The sequence below is a fragment of the Phascolarctos cinereus genome, unplaced genomic scaffold (genome assembly GCF_003287225.1).
Source record: "Phascolarctos cinereus isolate Bilbo 61053 unplaced genomic scaffold, phaCin_HiC Scaffold_2;HRSCAF=192, whole genome shotgun sequence".
Lineage (NCBI taxonomy): Eukaryota > Metazoa > Chordata > Mammalia > Diprotodontia > Phascolarctidae > Phascolarctos > Phascolarctos cinereus.
The window spans coordinates 314,431,029-314,453,494 of NW_027555625.1; the positions used below are offsets into that span (position 1 = coordinate 314,431,029).

General features: G+C 46.8%; 1 protein-coding gene across 1 annotated transcript; it reads left to right on the forward strand.

Moving 5' to 3' along the window:
- Positions 1 to 1,064: 1,064 nt before the first annotated feature.
- On the forward strand, positions 1,065 to 20,941 carry XKR7 (XK related 7). The gene is given in 4 exon segments (XM_078150202.1): positions 1,065 to 1,136; positions 1,139 to 1,656; positions 16,476 to 16,659; positions 18,220 to 20,941. Coding segments are annotated over 4 exon segments (1,755 nt in total). The 3' UTR covers positions 19,201 to 20,941.
- The last annotated feature ends 1,525 nt before the right edge of the window (positions 20,942 to 22,466 follow it).

A 22,466-nucleotide genomic window follows, 5' to 3' on the forward strand; every position in this document is an offset into this window, starting at 1 on the left:
TGATTTGTGGTTTCATTTGTGTAGGGAGCTTCTAGTGAGGAAACTCTTTACCATTGTAAAACAGCAACTAGTATTGGAGAAGTCTAAAGTAATAGGATCATAAATTTAGAGCAGTAAGAAACCTTATGAATCATTTAGCTTAATCTCTTCATTTTACAGAAGAGGAAACTGTGGCCCAGGGAGGTGAAATTACTTGGCCAAGGTCGCACTGAGAGGAGATCCAGGATTTAAACACAGGCCCTCTGACTACAAATCCAGTTCCCTTTCAACTACACCAGGCTGTTCTGTCACAGCTCTGATCTCCCTTCTCTGTTGTAAGGTCCCTTCTAGTTCTCACATTCTGTGTTCCTATTTTCTAAGGTGCCCCCCAGCGCTAACATTCTATGGCTGTACTCTTTTCTTTCTTAAGCTTTCCAGTTCTGGAGGTATTAGGGCCCTAGCCAATGGGACACCCTTTCAACTCCCTTCTTCTAGTCTCAGCCACACCCTACAAGGCCAGGGTAGGATCAGGCTCCCTGAGGTGAATATGGAGGTGGGGTGGAGAGAGGGGAGACAGAAAAGATGAATGGATGTAGTACTGGGGAAGGGGGAGGAGGTCCATGAAGAAAAGATGAACGAAGATGAAGTGGGGGACTGGAGTTCTGCTTGGAACAGGGAAAGGGGCGCGGCAGAGGGAGGGAAGGAGGAATAACCAAGGATGCAACCCCTTCCCAGCTCCTCCCTGATCTTTCGGCTCTCCCGGCTGCCCCATCACGTCCCACCATCAACTCGGGGAAGAGGGAGCAGAGTAGGGCCAGTGAATAATTGAAGGGGGGAGGAGAAAGGAGGAGGAAGGGGAGGCAAAATAAGAGAAAGAGAAGGAAGAGGAGGGAGGAGGAGGAGAGCGTTTGGGGAAGAGAGGAGGAGGAGCAGGAGAGCAGGAGGAGGAAGAGGAGGAAGAAGAGAGAAGCCACCAGCAAGAACCTCCTCTCAACCACCACCGCCCCCTGCCCCCTCCTCCTCCTCCTCTCTCCCCCCACCACGCGGCCGCCCGGAAGTCTCTCCCCGCCTCCTCCTCCGCCAACATGGCCGCGAAGTCGGATGGAAGCGCCACCGCGGCCGGCCCGGGCCCGGAGGGGGTGGCTGGCGGGGCCCGGGCCGGCTCGGGGCCTCCGGGGCTCTGGGGACTGGGGCTGGGGCTGGGGCGGGGCTGCTGTCGGTGGGGGGACAGCGGCCCCGCTACAGCCTGTGGGACTGTTGCTGGGCGCTGTGCGCGCTGCTAGTCTTCTTCTCCGACGGGGCCACCGACCTGTGGCTGGCGGCTGACTATTACCTCCAGGGCCAGCACATCTGGTTCAGCCTCACGCTGCTTTTCGCTTTGCTGCCCTCCCTCGTGGTGCAGCTGCTCAGCTTCCGATGGTTCGTCTATGACTACTCATCTGCCGGAGCTGGGCCAGGTGCAGCCGCTGCCGCCTTCAGCACCAAGGACAGCACCAGCGCTAGCGTCAGCGCCAGCGCCGCCTTCAGCACGAAGGACAGCGGTCCCAGTCCGGGTCCTGCCGTGCCCGCCCCTCCCTCTCTATCTGGCGCCCGACGTCCTCACCGCCGCTGCTGCCGCCTCTGCGTCTGGCTCCTACAGTCGCTAGTTCATGTCCTGCAGCTCGGTCAGGTCTGGAGGTAGGAAAATAAGGACGTTTTGCAGGATGGGATGGGATGGGATGGAAAGGGACGGGATGGGATGGGATGGGATGGGATGGGATGGGATGGGATGGGATGGGATGGGATGGGATGGGATGGGATGAGATGGGATGGGGGAGGAAGAAGAGATCTCGGAGGGGAGGCTGGAGACGGGGAAAAATGGTGGGGGGTGGGCGGGGAGGGACTGGATTGATTCATTTCCTTCCCCATATTTCCCAGCCCCACCCTGTCCTCTCCTTCTTTCCCTCACCTCTCGGGGGGTCTCCCCTCTGGCCCCATGCATGGGGCAGTACAAGATTGGGGGGAGGGTGTGAGAGAATCACAGAATGTCAAAGCTGGAAGGCCCAACTCAGAGCTTAGAGGTCGTCCAGTCAAACCCTTTTGTAATGAGGAGGAAATTAAGGCTCAGAAGGATAAATGATTTGCCCAAAGTCACACAGCAAGTCTGACAGAATCAGGACTAGAGTCATGATTCCAAGTAAAAAGCTCTTTATAGCCTCATTGAATGTCAGAGTAATAGAGACTGTTTACAAAGATAATTTAATATAACCCCCTCATTTTATAGATAGGGAAACTGAGTCTTATAGGGTTAAGTGAATGGTCTAAAGGTCACACAAATAGTAAATAACAGTCAAGACTCAAACCCAAATCTTCTAATTCTAAAGTCATTGCTTTTTTTTTTAACCATATCATGCTATATGGAAACATTTGTCCTTATGATGTGAAGAATGAATTAGGAGAGGATTTAGAGGTGGTGAAGAAGCATTTGGAAAGGGGAAGCTTTGAAAGGGGAAGGTGGTGGGAGGCAGCAGAACTTGCCATTTCTTCAGTTCCCTTCACCCCTTTGGCAGCCCCCCCCACTTCCTAGTCTGGAGAGCATTGGGAATGAGTTCTTCTATTTGAAAAGGTCTGTGGGTCTACAATCAACAGTAAATAATCAACTAGCATTCATTAATCAATTGACATCTCCATTCTGATGCTTCTTCTTAGTACCCTAGGTCTTTCCCTCCCTTTTTGTCCCTACGTTAAACCTCAGGAAAGGGGATCATAGGAGAGGAAAGCAGGCCCAAGAAAGTAGGCCCACTGTTTCAGGACAGATTTGCAGGCTTCCTACTCTCCAACTATATTCCTTTCCCCCTGTGCTGAGCTGCTTTTTCAGGGTTCCCAGCTCTTAGTGTAGTGTAATGCTAAGATCATAGAACTATAGAGTCAGAAGACTTTGGTTTGAATCCTGACTTTGCCATTTTCAAGCTGCGAGGTCCTTTGCAAATCCCTTTCCTATTCTGTGCCTTACCTTTCCCACATGCAAAGCAAAGAGGCTGAACTAGATTATCTCTAAAGTCTCTTCCAAATCTAATACTTTAAGTTCTAAGGTCCCTTCCAGCTCTGGTATTCTGCATTCTGGCTTTTATATTCTGTGATTAGGACTACAGTTGGGGTAAGGATTCTTCCACCCCACCTCAATGGGAATTTGGGAGCCATTCTTGCCACCTCTCAGAGCCCATAAGGGCAAAAGAAAAAGCTTGGTTTAGCTTCCATAGGAGGGGAGACCTTGAAGTTTTTCACAGATTTGTTCCAATCCATTCCAATTTATTCCAATTCCCTTCTTTCCCTGCAATCGGGAGCCCTTTGTGCTGAGTTGGATCTAGAACAATGTTCCCCCAACGAAGTCAATGGAAAGCCACATTGAGATAGAACCTTACTTTAGCAGGACCAAGAGCTGGAGAATCCTGTAAGAAGATATCTTCATTCAAGAGAATGAATCTCTAATGAGGAATGTATCTCCCCCATTCCCTAGTTAATCCATATAGGCCTCTTAGAAGAGTAAGCTCCTCTTTGGTTGGGATGAGTCAGGCTGTCCCAAGTGCCCCTGTATTGACATTGCTTGGGGAAGGGGAAGTGTAGACGGTTCTACTTGAAGAAGCACTAAATAAGTCAGGAGGTCTGTGTTCTCTGTTAGGGCTATCTCCATGAATAACTTCAGTTATGGACTAGTTTCTTTGGCTTAGCTTCCTAATCTGTAGAACAGAGAGCCAATATTTAACCTTTATATTTCAGAGAGCTCTTATGAGGATCAAATGAGACAATGGATGTGAAAGCACTTTGAAAACTATAAAGCACCATACAAAAGCAAAGTTGTAGTATGTCATTATCATCATCATTGTCATCATCATCATCATCATTCTCTGCTTAGCTTGGAAGACAGACCACTAGACTTTGGGGTCAGGGCTTCTAGTTTTTGTTCCAGTTGCCTGCTCCTTGTATCATTCTGGCTGTGTGACCATGCCTCTGTAATCCTCAGTTTCCCCCGTCTGTGACAGGGCCAGTCACCAGCAAGATGGTGAACTTGTTCTCCCTCAGACTGCCCTGGGGAAAAATCAGTATCCATTCAAAGCATCCTCATCATCATTATTATTATTATTAGCCTGACACATGAAAATAATCAAGTCTATATCCAGGAACCAATCTACATTTGTCTTTCCCTTGACTGAGTGGACAGATGGAGAGATATTTTTAGATACTGAAATGGTAACTTCCTATTCTTGGTAGCCAAAGCTCAGTTCCCTCTGTCCATCAGCCTAAGTCCTAGATAACTGGCCTTTACTCACTAGCAGCCTCAAACCACACCCCTTCCTCCCTTTCAGAATCTCCTTACAATGAGCCACCTCTCAGTTTTCTTTGACCAGCAAAGAATTGTCCTCAAAAAGGGCTGGAAATAAATGAACAGAGATGGTAGCTTCAATTCAATAGTTATTAAGCACCTACTCTATACTGGGCAATGGGAATACAAAGGGAAAAAAATCCCCTCCTCTCAATGAACTTACCTTCTACTTGGGGAGTGGAGAGCATACAATGTGTTTACAGGTGAGAATATACCACATACAACATAATTTCAAGAGGGAGAGAAGACTAAGAATTGGTGGGATTGGGAAAGATCTTGTGTAGAAGGCAGCACCACAGCAGTGCTGCCTCCAGCACTGAATGGAAGACTGGGACTGGAGATAGCCACTCTGGTAGCAGAATCAAGATGACTTCCAGGAGGACCAGTAGTGAGAATCAAGTATTTCTTTCTCTGGGCCTCACTGTCTTCAATAAAATGAAAAAGTTGGACTGGATCTCTTAGGTATCTTCTAGATCTGATAGTTCTAGAAAGAAACAATAGTTCATGTTTAGCTCAGACTTCTATGTTCTAAGGCATCTTCCAGTTTTCACATTCTGTGTTATATCTTCTAAGGACTCTTCAGCTCTAATATGCTAAGATTCAGTGACTGATTCTAAGAAAGTAAATGGAAGTCAGGGAATGGGTTATTTTGTGGGGAAGAAGTTGAGAGGGGAGTACAGGGACTGAACAATATGACTTAGAAGTTCCTACTCCCGAGTAGGAACTAGAAGTCAGGAGGCTTGGGTTCTACCCTTAGCATTTCCACTAACTAATTGGACTTTGGTTAATTCACCTCCCTTCTCTATGAGACTCAATTTCCTTCTGTAAAAAATGAAGAGGGTGGACTTGATAAATATAGCTTTAGAGCTGGCAGGGATCTTACAGGCCAGCTAGTCTATACCCCTCATTCTACAGATGAGAGCCCTAAGATCCTTAGAGATGAAGTGACTTGGTGGTGATGGTAAGTGGAAGAACCAGGATTCAAGCCCTTACCTCTAACTCCAAAGTCAGTATCCTCCAGCACTCTTCCCCTGTATCAAGCTGAGGTCTCCTTTCAGTTCTGGAATTCTGCGACTAACTTCAGATAGTTTATACTAGTTCCAGGGCTAGACAATTGAGCAATCTGTCCTCCCCTCCATCCTCACCCTCCTCCACCTTACTCCTGATTTCCTTCCTGGTTGGGCAAACCTGAATTCCTTAGGCTATATACAAGGCAGTACTAGTCTGTGGATGTAACTAAATGAACAAAAATCCTGAGCAAGTAATTGAATCCACTCCTGGAGTGTTGGGGTAAGAGTTGAGTATTTTTATATGTGGAATTATACTGACCTAACTAGTTAATTTTCTTACCTTAGTCAAGTCATTTTTACCTCTCTGAACCTCAGTTCCTTCATCTGTAAAATGGGATCATAGAATTTAGAGCTGGAAGATATCTTAGAAATAATCTAATTCAACTTTAAATTTTTTTTCAGATGAGGAAACTGAGACTTAGCAAAGTTAAGTAAGAAGGTTATTCAGGTAGTAATTAGCAAAGATGGAAATAGAAATCACATTTTCTGACTCTAAATTCTGTGTTCTTTCCATTGCCCAAACTGAGTGTATGCTTTGTAAGCCTATAGAAATGAAAATTATTATTTTTGCTGTTATCAGGATTTTCTGGCTGGAAAATTCCCCACATGATCAGAGGTGCTATGGAGGGCCAGGAGGATCTCCTGGCCCATGCCTTTTACACAATTAAAAGTCACACTGTCCTACTACTGACTTAGAATGTTAAAATCATGAAATGCAAAGCTTGGAAGGATCTTGGAGATCATCTGTTATCACCATGTCATTTTATAGAAAAATAAGCTAAGACCAGGAAAATGAAAGAGATTTACTTACCAAGGTCACATTAGTGGCAAGTGGTAAAGCAGTATTTGAATTCAAGCCTCCTAAGTCCAAATTCATGGTTCATTGCTGTACTATTTTGGGCAAGCACCTTCCCTTTCCTTGTCTGGATAATGAAGTGGTTAAACTAGATGATCTCTAACTGGAAGACATTTTGCGCCCTTCAAGAATCATCCTTTGAACATCTCAAAGTATTCTTCCTGAGTGGAGGCCACCCCCTTCCCAACTGGAAGCCTCCCTTCATTCAAAGTTTCCTGAGCTCCCTTCTCTCTCTAGCTGATAGGTTAGAATGAGTCTGGACCTGGGAAGTGGACCCAGGGGTCCATGTGCTTAGCCTATGAGTATCTCTTCTGCCTCCACTCTGGGGAAGGTAAAGCCAATTAAGCCTGTAACTCTATACCTGACCTTTAGGACAGAAGGGCTTCTTGTTCAGGATTTATCTTTTGCTAATCTTCAGCTTTCTCCTGAGTGGGCTGTTAACCTGATAAACATAATTTACTAAGCCCATTAGCAAGAAGGGATTTAGCAATAAATTCTGTGAAGGACCTCTAGACCCTTGGACTCTTTCTAGTAATTTCTGAGACCTTCCAGGATCATGGGCAGGAACTTTGTTAAAGGAGGAATGACTGGATTTTGAGTCATCAGATCTCAATTCAGATCCCAGCTATGCCACTCAATACCTGTGGGACCCTAGGCAAGAACCTCTACCTCCCTGGACACCAGATTCCTCTTCTGTAAAAAGGAGAGGTTTATATTCTCTAAGTGCCCTTCTAGCTCTAAATCCAATGGCCCTAGAGCGCAATGAAAAGAACTCTGGCCAGCTCAGGAACACTGGATTCTAGTCCCAGTTCTGCTGTCAACTGGATGTATGACTGTGAGCAAGTCACACAGCAGGATTGGAATCCTGAGTAGATGGTAGGGTGGAAGCATGGTCATTTTGACATTCTTTGTGGTTGTCGGGTCATTTTTCATTCATGTCTGACTCTTCGTGACCCTATTTGGGGTTTTCTTGGCAGAGACACTGGAGTGGTTTGCCATTTCCTCCTCCAGCTCATTTTATAGATGAGGAAACTGAGGCAAACAGGGCTAAGACTAGTCCAGGGCCACACAGCTAATAAGTGTCTGAGGCCAGATTTGAGCTCAGGAAAATGAGTCACTCCAGGCCCAGCATGCTATCCACCACATCACCTAGCCCTTGACCATATTAAGGACAAAATGCTAGTGAGAGTGTGGGCGTGGAGAGTATGAATAAATAGCCTAAGTGCTAGGTTGGATAATAGGATTGCTAAAGGAAAGAGAACGGCACTAGAGAGTGAAGAATTTCTAGTAGGACAGTTTCTGGTCTGGGAAAGAAGCTTGGGTCAATGTGTATTGGTCAGACAGATTCTTGGAATCCTGGCACAGAGTCCTCCTCCCCAGTCAGAAGGAAGCTAAGAGATCCCTTGTCCAAACTCCCACCCACTGTAGGGATCCCTCCACAGCTTCCCCAAGGCTTGTCTATCCAGCTTCAGTTTGAACACTGGTGTTCAAACAAAAGCTCATTTCTAATCAAGAACGTTTGGAATTGTTATTTTTCAAAGCATCCAAATCCTTTGTTGAGATCTCCTTGATAACTTTGACTGTTGGGAAGCTCTTCTTTCTATTGAGCCTCCAAACTCTGACATTCACCCCTCTTGATGCCTCCCTCCTTCCACACATTACCACCCTACTTTGCACTGTGATTCTTCTGGTGGGAGATGGCAAGAAAGAGAAGACTAGGAAAAATGAAGGGAGAAAAGCAGGGAACAGAAAAGAACAGAGACTACCTTCAGAGAGCTTTATGATATTTTCCCCACAACTTTGAGAGGCAGGAAGTATAAGCACAATTTATTTCCCTTTTACCCCAGAGGAAAATGAGGCCCAGAGATGGATCATAGATTTAAAACTGGGAAGGGCTTTAGAGATCACTCATTTTACAGTTGAGGAAACCTGGACCCAGAGACAGCAAGGGATTTGCTTAAGGACACAGAGCAATAAATAACAGAGGTGGGGTTTGAATCCAGGTCCCCTAATTCCAAATTCTTTATCTTTTCATCTTACCGTGAATGGTTGGTTGTCGTCCTTCATTCTCAGAGAGGACCAAATGACATCACTATGTTGGGGTCAAGGTACAATGTGTCCAATTATGGCTGATCAGACCAATATGAGCTCAGAAGGCTCTACCACAGGTCAGGCACAAATAGTCCACATAATAGTATAATAATAATAATAGTCCTACCATGGTACCTTGACCGTGATCACAGAGCTAGTGAGTGGCAAGGCGAGGGCTAGAACCTAAGTCTTCGGACTCCAAGTCCAATTCTCTTTCTTTCTTTCTTTCTTTCTTTCTTTTTTTTTTTTTTTGGTCTAGGCAGTGGGGTTAAGTGACTTGCCCAGGGTCACACAGCTAGTAAGTGTTATGTGTCTGAGACCGGTTTTGAACTCAGGTCCTCTTGAATCTAGCCGGTGCTCTATCCACTGCACCACCTAGCTGCCCCACCAATTCTCTTTCTATTTGAAAAGGAACTTGGAACATACAAGGTAAAAGACTATTGATGGAAGAAATTTTACACATCAGGTCACCTAGCTCAAACCCCTCATTTTGCATGTGGTGAAACCAAGGTTCAGAAGAGGGGGAATGAATTGGTAGGGGCCACACAGTCAACAGCAGAGCTAGAACCAGAACCTGGGTTTCCTGACTTTTCAGCCCAGGGCTGCCTGAGGGTTGGGAGTGAAGTAAGTGAGGAATGGAGTTGGGGGGTTAGGGGATAGCGAGATGTAGCCTTTAAAAATGTGCTGGGATTTGCTGAGATCATAGAATCAAAGAATGGCATAGTTGGAAGGAATCTTAGAGACCATCTAGGACTTTGTGTTTCTCTTTGTATTCCCAGTACATAACACACCACCTGGGACACAGTAGGTGCTTAACAAATGCTTCTTGATTGATTCATTCTCTTTTATTTTCTGACAAAGAAAAGGTGGCTCAGGTTGGTGAAGTGACTTATTCAGAATCACACGTCAGATCAGTGACAAATTGGAACTAGAACCCAGGTCTCTGGAATTCCAGATCAAAGATATGTTCACTGTAACACCCTGATGATTTTTTCTGAGCTCCAAGGGATTAGATTGACGCACCTACACATGGGTGGCCTCCTTTAAACTCTAATACTTGGAGTTTGTGCAAGTGATTCTTTCCATATTATTAGACTATAAACTCCTTGAGAGTCAGGTCTTTGTATTCCTAATGTCAAACACTGGGCCTGCATATAGTAAGCACTTAGTAAATGTTTATGAAATTGATTTTATCCAACAAAATATTATTAAATTCCTGCTGTGTCCAAGTACCGTGCTGATTACTTTGGGAGGAGGGGTGTGTGATGTTTAAATAAAACCTATAGAGCTGACTCTATTGAGCTTAGTCGAGTAGAATTGAAGTTAACAGATGGAAATGAAGACCCAGACAGGGAAAAAGACTTGGCTGAGAGTATACAGCAAGTCTGGGAATGGGGAGCTCAGAGTCGTGGTCACACAGCTATGGGGCTAACTATGCTATGATAGATAAGTCACATAATGTGAAAGAGGCTCAGTTTTCTTATCTGTAAAATGGAAATAATAATGCTTGTGGTATCTAACACATAGGGTTTTTATGAGGATCAAATGAGATGGTGTATATAAAATCTTTTGCAATATAAATGCCAACTTTTATTATCTAGTTGCCTTCCTATCCCCACTGCCATTTTACAGAAAAGGAAGTTATGGCTCAGATAAGGTTTGTGACTTTACCTAATGTCACATAGCCAGTAAAATAGCAGCGCTGCACTCAAATCCAAGTCTTCTGGTGTCAACCCCAATGCTTTTATATTATTACACAGTATACTACCTCTCCCAGATAAAATTCTGGTTTCCCTCTAACAGAGAATTGTGGTCTTCAGAGCAGGGAGGCTGGTCCGGTCTCCTCACTGCAGTTGTCAGTAGAGTGGAATAACCAGGACATTTTTTGCCTAGAGACTCAAGTTTTAGAGGATTTCCAGTCTTTTAGCCATTGAGAAGCAACTGAGTTTAGTAACTCATTAGTGAGATTAGTTAGTTAAAATAAGAAGTTTCTAGATGTCGTGTTCAAGTGAGCTCCTCCGTGACCTCATCCTGCTCCTTTCACACTAGAATTAAAAAAAAAAAAGAATTGCTTTTAAAAAGCTGATTTGATAACATATTTCATGTTGATTGCCACTGGCACAAAGATTACTAGCTGTGGCTCTGTTTCCTACCCACCTACCAAGATGGGTATAAAGTGAAATAAAGAGGTAAGTGATTACAATCAAGTCATTTGCTGACACTGATGTTTTGTTCTACTGTCAATATCAGGAATATGAGCTCCTCTAAGAAAGGCTCACCATCTAGTGATGTAAATGAGGGATCTAGGCTATTAAAGGGTCGGGGTGGGGGGAATGTAGTTCCCCACAACCAGGATTGCAAGATCCCTCATTTTACATAGGCCTTCAGTAGAAGCCTGTAGTCCTCACACTGCAAGGAGAAATCCTAGAGCCAGTGAGAGAGTTTTATTCACCACATTTTCAACTCAAAAACAACCTCACCCTCATTGACTCCTTAGGACTCAAGAATGGCATTTTTCTAAAGATAGGCAAGGCGATGCTGTGTGTGTGTGTGTGTGTGTGTGTGTGTGTGTGTGTGCATGTGTGCATTGGTGGGAGCAGGAGAGGGAAGGTTTGAGATGGAATCCCTAAAGGACACTCATGATGTGGAGAATGAACTTATTCTATGGGCCGTTTGCCTAGGAAGAGAAGCAGTGGGCTTTAGACATTGACCTTCTGATCCACCCTTCTGGAGAGAGGCCTTGTGTTAAACTCCAGAAGAAAGAACTAGCCTATCCTTCTTTTTGGAGGTATTGAGAGAAGATTTCATAGCCAAGTCTGACCAAGAATCATAAAACTGTCAAAAAATAGAACATGATACAGTTAGAACATAATGTGATTAGAACCAGTAGTGAAAGTAAGCCAGATTTTCCCCAGGCAGAGAGAAGAGGTGGGGTTGCAGGAAACTTAAAACTTAGGTTACAGCTAGAAGGGACCTACTGATCATTTAGTCTAGCCCCTTCATTTTTGTGGGGGGCAAGGCAATTGGGGTTAAGTGACTTGCCCAGAGTCACACAGCTAGTGAGTGTTATGTGTCTGAGGCCAAATTTGAACTCAGGTCCTCCTGACTCCAGGGCCTGTGCTCTATCTACTGTGCCACCTAGCTGCCCCTGGCCCCTTCATTTTATAGAGTAAAAAATTGAGGCCCAGAGAGGAGAGGTACACAATACCTAAGGATACACAGTAATTCAGGCAGGTAGGAGGTGCCATGGAATGAGTGCTGGAATTAGGAAGACTCTTCTTCATAGTTCAAATCTGGCCTCAGACACTTACTAGCTGTGTGACCCCGGGCAAGTCACTTAACCCCGTTTGCCTCACTTTCCTCATTGGTAAAATGAACTAGAGAAGGAAATGACAAATCACTCCAGTATCTTTGCCAAGAAAATCCCAAATGGGGTCATGAAGAGTCAGACACGACTGAAAATGTCTGAACGATAGCAGTAGTTTGGATTATCTCCAAGGCTATTCCTGCAGCCTCTGATTTCTGACCCAGGATCTGAGGGGCAGGTGTTCATTTGACCCATGGTTTTAAATTCTTTACTTCCCACAAGATTGGGTCCTACTCCTATCTATTCAACAGGAACATGCTTCAGAAAATGAGCTCGTGACAGTCATTTTCTGTTTGCACAGTTTAGGAGTAGCTAGGGTGTTTTCTGGAGAGAGAATTAAGACCTTCTAGGAGAAGAATTTTTAGCCTGAATCTGTTAAGATGAGTTGGGAAGAGAGAAAAAAAAAACTCATGGAGAAGGACACATGCAGAATCTTCAAGAGACTGACAGATGGAGAAACTAAGGATGTGAGAGACACCCAAACAGACAGAGGGACCCACAGTTGGAAGGGAGTGGAGGGAAGAACAGCTGAGCACAGGCATAGAGACTGACCTAACATCAAATGGGGGTGGGGATGTTTAGAGGGGACAAATTCACCCAGGGTCAGACAAATGGTTGAGACAGGATCAGCAAGATACATGGGAAGGCAGACTGACCTAGGATTGTAGAGTCAGGACTTCTCACTGAGACCCCATCTGCTCACTGAGTCCCCCTCCCCTCCACTGAACCCTCTATAGTACCCTAACTCAAGTCCTGCCATTTTCTCTCAATGATATTATTGAGATGTCTGTCATAGGAGGACATGGAGTAAGGTGAAAAGAATTCCAGTCTTGGATTCAAAGGACCTGGGTTCGAGCCCCTGGTTCAGGGGCCTATGCCATTCCTCCTCATGTGTCTAGAGACACCAGCATTCACATTGTCATTCCACTTTTCCGTTTGAAAACTTCATTCTTCACAGCATCCCTATGGATTGGGTAATACAAGTATTCACATCCCCTTTTAATAGAGGAGAACACTGAAGTTCAGAGACTCCGTGATTTGTCCAAGGTCACACAGGTAGTAAATACTGGAACTAGGAGTCAAACGTGATAATAATAATAATAAACATTTATATAGCATTTACATACCAGGCACTGTGCTAAGTGCTTTACAATTACTATCTTATTTGATCCTCACAACAGTCTTGTGATACGGGTGCTGTTATTATCTCATTTTATAGTTGAGGAAACTGAGGTAAACAGAAGTTAAGTGACTTGCCCAGGGTCATACAGCTAGTAAGTGTCTGAGGCTGGATTTGAACTCTGGTCTTCATGACTCCATGCCCATTACTCTATCACTGCACTAAATCTGATGATGCTCCTTCAACTTTTTTTTTTAGCATTCCCAGAGCAACTGAGGTTAGCCAGAGTATTCCCTTTCACCCAGAGTTCTTTATTTAATCCCAGGGAAGCTTGCTGTGCTCTGAGTTGGGGAATTCATCCTCTGGCCCAACCCCAAACAAATCTGTCATGATCATGGCTATAGATGTTTTCTATTATGATTATATGATGCAGAGAGTTCCAAAGGTCTCAGAGATCCTAGAAAGCTTTGGTTTCCACTTCCTCCCTGGGAGGTCAAGAGATACCAAAGATAAATAGATCTCTGTCCCTAGGAGAGAAATGTGGGAAAAGGGAATTTGAGCATAGTAATAGAATGTAATGGGACATATTTGGAAGAGCCCAGGAACTGGGATTATGGAGGATTGGGTTTATGGAGGATTGAGTCTTAGCTCTGTTTAGCTTTGAACCTATAACTCTGGGCCTGTTTCCTCTATTGTAAAAAGGGGATAATAATCCTTTTCTTGCCCCTCTCACAGCCTTGTTTTAAGAGAAGCACTTTGTAAATTAGAAAGCCCTACAGAAACAAAGGTTATTATTTATAATCCACGGGTTAGTTCTGTCCCTAATTCACGATATGGGACCTTGGGCAAGCCTGGCATCTCTCTGAGCTTCAGTCTCCTCACTTGTTAAATGGACACAATACCACTTGAATTACCTCCCCAAGCCCCCCACCCCCACCCCCTCCACTATCCCTATGCAAGGTTGCTGTGGGGAAAGAGTGTTGTAAACCCAAAAGCTCTACCCCCCCAAAATGTGAACTATTTATCCTCTCTGAAAGTCCAAGATGTCCTGGCTCTATGCAGAGTTAGTTACAGAAATCTCAGGCCCTACATTCCAAGAGGACCCCGTGGATGGAGAATGACAGTTCAAACAGATGGCACACTCCCCCACAAAGACCCACACATGGAGTGCAAACCCAAAACTCTGGGCTCCTCCGTCCTTTCATTTTCTCTGTTGGCAGACATCTCAGTCTCTTGCCTGGGTGGGATTAGCTGGTCAGTGCAGGGGTAAAGGGGGAGGAGGAGATCCATCTCTCTCTTCCCTCCTAATTATACAGAAGGGGCTTCCTTCTGTAGAGGGTGGGGTGTTAAAGAAGGTGTCCAGTTGGGGGTCCAGAATTAGTGGCTCAGACCAGAGAAATGAGCAATAGTAGCTTGCCTCTCCTGCTGCAGAGGAGGGGGAGAGAGAGAGAGAGAGAGAGAGAGAGAGAGAAGGGTGGGGGAGGAGGAATCTTTTGTTCATTGTCAGCTCTGGTTCAAATCTCTGCTTTGCCACCTACATGCTGTATGACCTTGGGCCCTTCTCTGGGCCTCAGTTTCTTCTTCAGTAAAATTGGGATGATGATACTTGCTCTAACCTAGCTCACTGGGGTGTTATGAAGAATGGTTTGTAAACCTCGATGTGCTATAGAAAGGGAAATCATTATTAATGGTATTATTATTTTGCTGTGTCTAGAACTGGCTTGAATGAAGACAGGAGGCAGAGCAGGTGGGTGGGGGCAGAGGCGCTTGTCATGTGGTGATCGATGCTGGTGGGTCTGGGAGCTGGTCCCAGGCCCTCCTTCGATCCTCACCCTGACTGAAGCCAGGCAAACAGATGGCACTCCAGGCCTTCCATTGGGACCCCCCTCCCTTCTTTTCCAGCCCCTCCTCCCTCCTCCCCAGGCCTTGTTCGCAGTAGGACCAGCTGCTCTCTTCTTCCTGTAGAAGCCTGGAGCTGCAGGGAATGTGGAAGAGGGGAGGGTGACAAAGACTGCCAGGCTGGGTCAGCTTCTTGTAGATAATAACTGCTTGTCCCAGGGTCCCTGGTGGCAGGCCTGGAAGCCCCCAAGGCTGCAGAGGGACCCTCAGTGGGGAGGTGGGAGTGGAGAGGAAGGATGTGGGGAGGAAGTCTGGATCCCCTCCAAAGGACACTGGGCCAGTCCCAACTTCCTTAGTAGCTCCTGCTCATACTGCTACTTCTGATCCCCCAACCTGATGCTCTTCTGAGTCAGCATTGAGCTGTGGCCATGGACCTCAGCCAGAGAGTGGAGGCTGCTGTGACGAAAAGAGCACTAGGCTTGGCTTCAGGAGAGCTGAACTAGATCCCAGAGGAAGTTTTGACCTTACTAGCCAGGGGTCATGGGCAAAGGCATTCACTTTTCTGGCCTCAGTTTCTTGGTCTGTAAAACAGGGTTGATAATACTTGCCATACAAGCATCCTCAAAGAATGAGTCCAGAAAAGAGTACTGGCAGCTAAAGAGAAAGGAAGGGGACAGAAGAAAAGGGAGAGGAAAACAAAGAGAGAGGAATGCGAGTGAGAAAAAAATACTTTGTAGACCTTAAAGGGTTATAGAAATGGGATTTATTATTCATAAATGAGTTCTAGTTCTGGTTCTTCTAGTAGCTCAATGTGTGACCTTGAGCAAGTCACTAGGCCTCAGTTTCCTTATCTGTAAAATAAGGGGATCAGACTAGAACAAACAGAAAGGTGGCACAGTGGATAGAGGGCAAGTTAGGAAGTCAGGAGTTAAGAGTTAGGAAGACCTGAGTTCAAAACTGGATTCAAATACTTACTAGCTCTGTGACTTCATTTAACCTCTGTCTGCCTCAGTTGCCTCAACTGTAAAATAGGGATAATAATAGTATCTACCTCTCAGGTTTGTTGTGAGGATCAAATGAGAAGTTATTTGTAAAAAGTGCTTAGCACAGTGCCTGGCACACAGGAGGTGTGTACGTGATTCTTTCCTTCCTTTCTTAACCTGGATACTAAGGGGTCTGTGGATTGATTTCAGGGATCCATGAACTTGGATGGGGAAAAAATTGCATCTTTATTTTCATTAACTTCTAAAAGAAATTTAACATTCCATGATGAATGTAGGCAGCAAACATGATCCTGAGAAGGTACCCATAAGCTTCTGAAGACAGTTAAAGGGGTCCATGATGCAAAAAATGCTTAAGAAACCCTGGACTAGATTAACCTTAAAAGTCTTCGTAATGTAGTAGCAACAACACTGGATTTGGAGTCAGGAGGCTTGGGTTTGAATCCTAACTGATGCTAGCAATGCTTTAAGGCAAGGTTCTTAATCTCTCTGACACTCAGTTTCCTCTCCTACAAAAATGGGAATAGTCTTCTTTGACCCCCAGGAATATTGAGGACAGTGCTTTGTAAACCAAAAAGCACTCATAAAAGAGCTGTCCTTCCTAAGGTCCCCGTCCCTCCCTCCAGGGCAGTATCTGCCGGAAGTCATCTCCTGCTCCCTGCCTTTCCACCTGGCTGGAGGGAAATCCCTCAGCCTCGAGCGTGGTTGGGGGCTGCTAGCCCTAGGAAGCTCCTGTCCTCTCCTCTCCCTACCCCTCACACACACCCCTGCCCACTGTCCCATCTTCCCCAGGTACCTCCGGGCCATGTACCTGGGTCTGCAGAGCCGCTGGCATGGGGAGCAACTGAGGCGCCACTTTTACTGGCTCATGATGTTCGAGAGCGCCGACATCAGTATGCTGCGCCTGCTGGAGGCCTTCCTGAAGAGCGCCCCGCAACTTGTGCTACAGCTCAGCATCATGGTCCTCCAGGAACACATCGAGGCCCTGCAGGGTGAGGGCCTAGCGCCTCCATCCCCCCATCTTCCTCCTTCACACCCTCACCTGGGCCCCCCAGCTCCTCACCCTAGGACCTCCTCTTGCCACTGACAGCCACCTAGGGTGTTCCCAGCCCCTCCCTGAGGAGGAGTCTTGTCCCACCCCACCCCCCTCAGGTTTCCTTTCCCGGCCACTCTCACCCCAGGTTTCCCTCAGCCCACTGACTGCCCATCCCTCACCTGAGGGATCCTTCCCTCCCATCCCTTACCACTCCCTCACCTTTCTGGCTCCTGACTCCTCTTCCCTCCCAGTCCCTCATCCAAAGCTCCTTCATTCTTCCCAGTCCTTCTCTGGGAGACCCCTTGGCGTGATCCCCTGGCTTGGGAGATTCCTTAGCATCAATGGTGACAGTGATTTATTGCTGAACACCCCAAGGTAGGCCAGGGTACTAGGCCCCTGGCATATCCTTATTCCTCTGAGATCTGGCTAAGGGCCTTCTCCCTGCTCCTTGATGTTCACACCTCTGTCTTCTTCTCTGTCTCATTCTTTCTCCCCTGCCCATGCCCTAGGCCTGCCAGGGGTGTCCTTGGGAGCCTCTGGCTGAAAGAACTGCTTGGTTCCTGTCCTAATCCTCCCAAAGCCCTCTGGCCCAGTCAGCAAAATCACTGGGTTGGGTTCAGCTTAAGTGGCCCTAGGCTGGACTGAAGTGTTTGGCTTGGCCTGGTCCCTTCTACCCTCCAGTTTGCTGGATCATCCAGGCCTCTGTCTACTCTGTGCTTCTATTTTCTGCCCAACCTTTGGCTGGCTCCTACCCATCTCTCCTTCACTCTTCTCTCATCTCTCTCTTTATCCTCTGCTTTTCTTCATTCTCTTACTTTCTTACTCTGCCTTTTCCCCTATCCCCCTCTTCTATCCACAGCTGCCAATACCCTCTTCTAGATTCCCATACACTTCTAATCTCAGAGATCCTGATCTATACTTATACCTAGCCCTGATCCCAACTACCTCAGGTCCTGCCTCCTGCCCCTCTCTTCACTCTTAAAAATCCCCCTCTGCTCCCACACCAGCCCATTCCATCCGTCTCTCTGGTCCTCAATACTCAGGAATATCATCGTCTCCATAGGAGTTTCCCTACAGGAATTTGACTCTGCCCTCAGGATGTAGGTGTGCTGAGGTAAGGTGAGGAGAAGGAGATATGATAGAAAGAGTATTGGATTTGGAGTCAGAGGGCCTGGATTTGAATCCCAGCTTTATTATTCTCTTAATTTCTCTGGGCCTTAGTTTTCACATCTGTAAAATGAGTAGGTTGGACTAATGACCTCTGAGCTCCTTTTAGCTCCAAATCTATGGTTCTATGACCTCTTACCCTATCTGCTCTCAGAGACCCTAACCCTGACCCTTATCCCTACCCCAACCCCTACCACCTACCTCTTGTCCTTATCTCTCCTCTCAGAGACCCTGCCCCTAACACTGAGCCCTTCTACCTACCTCTCACTACCTCCTTTCTCCCTCCCTTTGGAGACCTTGCCTTATCCTTAACCCTGGTCCCTTCCCCCCCACCTCCCACCTCTGGCCCCTGTTTCCACAGGTCTCTCAGCCTCAGCCTCACTGGTGTCACTGGCCTGGATAATCGCTTCTTATCAGAAGGTGCTTCGGGACTCGAGGGACGACAAGCGTGCCATGTCCTACAAGGGGGCGATAGTCCAGATCCTCTGGCACCTCTTTACCATAGCCGCTCGAGTCTTGGCCTTTGCACTCTTTGCCAGCGTCTACCAGCTCTACTTTGGCATCTTTATTGTCGCCCACTGGTGTGTTATGACCTTCTGGGTCATCCAAGGGGAGACAGACTTCTGCATGTCCAAGTGGGAGGAGATCATCTACAACATGGTGGTGGGCATCATCTACATTTTTTGCTGGTTCAACGTCAAGGAGGGACGCAGCCGCTGCCGGATGTCCATCTACTACTGTATTGTCCTGGTGGAGAATGTTGCCCTGACTGGCTTCTGGTACCACAACCACAACTTCCCCACTGACTTCAGCGCCTTAATCATGGTGTGCGTGGTGGCTGCTAGTTTTGCCCTGGGCATCTTTTTCATGCTTGTCTATTACTGCCTCCTGCACCCTAATGGGCCCATGTTTGGTCCCCAGGCTCCCAGGGGCGTCTTTCCTGAGGCTGTGGGTGCTGGCCCTTCTGGTCCCTCTGCTGATGCAGTTACCAGCCCCCCACGGTCTCTGCCCCGGACTACAGGTGGAGAGCGAGATGGGGTCCCTGGAGACCGGGACAGTGGTGCACCAGCTGTGTTCCAGGTCCGACCCAGCCTCCCAGTCACGCCAGTGGCCCGTACCTCCCGGACAGAGGGGCCTGTGATCCGAATAGACCTGCCCCGAAAAAAGTATCCAGCATGGGATGCCCACTTTATAGACCGTCGGCTTCGTAAGACCATTCTGGCACTTGAGTATTCATCCCCAGCTACCCCTCGCTTGCAATACCGAAGCATGGGGGCCTCCCGGGAGCTACTGGAATATGAGACCACAGTGTAGGCTGCTCCACAACCATCAGGGTTAGGGGACAAGGGGTATGGCAGCTCCGCTCCCCTAAACCAGTCAGTGTTGAGCTTAGAGTTTTTAAGGGCCATTGAATGTCTAAGGATGGCTAGGTCTCTTGGGCCAAGGGTGGCAGAGAGGGGAACATGATGACCCCAGCCAATGGAAATCCTCCTCTCCTTTTCTTTGCAATTTTTTGGGTGAGTTCATTGGCACTGATACGCTGGCCCGTGTAGCTCCCATACACAGTCCATCCAACTCCCTGGGATCCAGGGAATTAACTGGTGCTAAACTTCCCCACCAGGCTCAGAGTCTTCTCTTCTATATGGCATTTCCTGCCCACCACCAATGCCATCACCTCTGATGAACTAAGGCAGAGAGGCTGTGGGTTCCATTAGTTGAATTACCACTCTCTGTAGGGTATCGCGGTTACCTAAAGGACCAAGGCACCATGGTCTAGAGGAAAGAGGACTGGATTTGAAGTTGAGTCATTGGACAAGTCATGTCCTCTCTCTGGATCCCAGTTTTCTCTACTATAAAATGAGAAGGTTTGACCAGATGATCCTTCCAGCTATGACAACCTTTGAGTGTCTATGATCTGGATATGGTAACATATGACATCTTGACCTCCAAGGCACCACAGGGTGTCTGGGCTGAGCTGAACTCCCGAGGTTAAGGGTGCTAGCCAGGATCTGGTTTGGAGAGTCTAGGTTTGGAGTTGTTCAAGGCCAAGCTCCTAGATATGGAGAAGTTAAGGCTTTGGGATCATAGGATTTAGAGGAATCATCTAGTCAACCACTTCATTTTACAGACAAGGGAAATGAAACCCAGAGAAGGGAGGTTACCCACCCAGGGTCCTACTAGAATGAAATAGTTGACTTGGAAATTGAATATAGGTCCTCTGGCTCCAGCATCCACTATGTCTAGCATCCACTATAATACCCTCCATATGCCAGGGCATAAGGGAGTTTCTAGAATACTGTCTGGGAAATATTCTGAGTCTATACATGTTTTTTTGGTCTAGACTCTGCTAGGCAGGTTGTAGATGCCTCTCTGTAGTAGAGCTCTGGGGACAGTGTGTCTATGGGACCTCCTTAGCGCTGTAATTTTTCCTTCTAGGATAGGCTGCTGAGGTCTGAACCCTGTCCTTATTGGGAGGTTTTGGGATGAGGAACCCATGTATGAGGGACATTCTGTGGATTCTAGAGTCTAAGGCTCACAGAAGGCTCTAGGCTCCTGACCACTTTGTGACACAGCTGCCATCCAAAGGGGAAAATACGATTTGGAAATTATTGGGGATTTTAAAAAACAAATTATTAAGGATATAAATTCTGTCAACTGTTTCCTAGCTGGGAAACTCAGGCTTTGGGGGAATAACAGGAATTTCTGGTTCTCAGCTGCTGCAGCCCTGCCCTGGGGCACCTGGGAAATGACTCCTTTGGCTTCGGGACAGAACCCAGGGTCCTGTAGATGTCTCCCAGGGCTTTCAGACCAAGGGAGTCCAACCTGGGGCAGCCTCAGGGTATTCCTTGGGAGGGAAAAAGAAATGCTCAGGCCCTGGGGTCAAGATTGAGACATCCTGTTCTCCCAAAGAACGCCCAGAATCAGGATGGTGTATTCTCAGCCCAGCCTCTAAACTGGGACTGCAGGGAGAGATGAGGGCAGGCCAGATGACTAAAATATGAATCGAACATAGTGGGAGTGAGAACTGAGAATAGGGCCCCTCTTAAAGGCCAACTTGATGCCTGAGGGTCCCAAGTTGAGTTGGGGTTGGGGATAGGGTGGGGTTAGAGATCATCCAGTCCAACCATTTTGTTTTACAGATGAGGAAACTGAGGCCCTGGAATGGGAAGTGACTTGCCGAAGCTTATACAGCAAGTTAGCTCCAGAGGAGGAATAGAAGCCAGGTTTATTGATACCCAGCCTCCAGTTCTTTCCCCTAAACCATGAGCCTGCACTCAGGTGGACACTGTCTCTACTAAAGGGGGGTGGGGAGAAGGGTTGAAAAAAGGGCAGGACTTAGAGTGCAAAGTAACTCCCAATGTACACACAAGTGTACACACATATCATGCATATATACACATACACATACCCCACATACATAGCACTTGATGCAACCCCCATTAAGCACATATGACATTTTTTCACAAATATCCCCATACAGTGAAATCATGTATAGATCTTATCATGCCGACACACAGAGCTGCTTCTCCACCTCTCCCCACCTTCTACATCCACCTCTGGAGAGTCCCAGAATGGTGGGCTAAACAGCACATGGCTGAAGGAGGGGGCTAAGACCAGGTTGAGGTGAGACCTAAACCTGGCCAGACCTGCCCTGAAGATAGGTATTTCCATTTTTCAGCCAAGAATGGCTTTCTGGTTCCCCTGGCCTAGATCTCCATTTTATAGAGGAGGAAATTTAAGATTCAGAGAGAGGTTGGGTTGTGTCCAAGGTCACATAGCTAGTGAGTGTCAGAGACAGGGTGGGAATATAGGCTCCCTTTTTCTAAGGATCTGTGCTAGGCACGAGCCTGAAAGATTATCAGTCTTGGACTCCCTAGTCTTAGCAAGAAAATGGGGACAAAATCTCTTCCTTCCCATTCCCTATAGGGCTCAGCTCCCAAAGACTCCATCTCCAATGAAGGCCTCTTTCTACTACCAGATTATGGAAAGGAATTCAAGAACCCCAAAGTCTGGGGGCAGCTCTAAGAAAGAAAAAGAGGTTTGGGTCTCTGAAGCATCTAAGCAGACAGGCTCTAGGTCTTTCTTTGCTTTGTTCCCAAATCTGAAATGCTTTCAAACCAGTTTGGAAGTCTCAGCATTCCAGGATCATAGAATTCAGAACTTGAAGAGACTTTTGAGCTCACTTTTGAAGCTTCATCCCTTATTTTACAGAAAAGGAAACTGAGGCCTGGGGGATATAGTGATTTGTCTAAGGGTAGACAGCTGATAAGCAGCAGGACCTGAATTCAAAACGAGGTCTCCAGGATTCAGAGTTGTAAGGGACCTTGAAGATCATCTGATCCAAGTTCTCATCTGAGTACCGAAGAAACTGTGGCTGAGACTCAAACAGTTGGCGAATGGCAGAGTCAAAAGTGAAATCCAGATCTTCTGACTCACAGTCTGGGCCACTTTATGTGATTGTTTCTAAGCTTGGGCATTAGCCCATTCCTGGGGGTAGAGATAGACACTTGGGTCTAGGAGGCGACAGGGCTTGGTCTTCAGCAGTGTGAGCTTTTGACCAGGGATGCCTTGACCAAGCT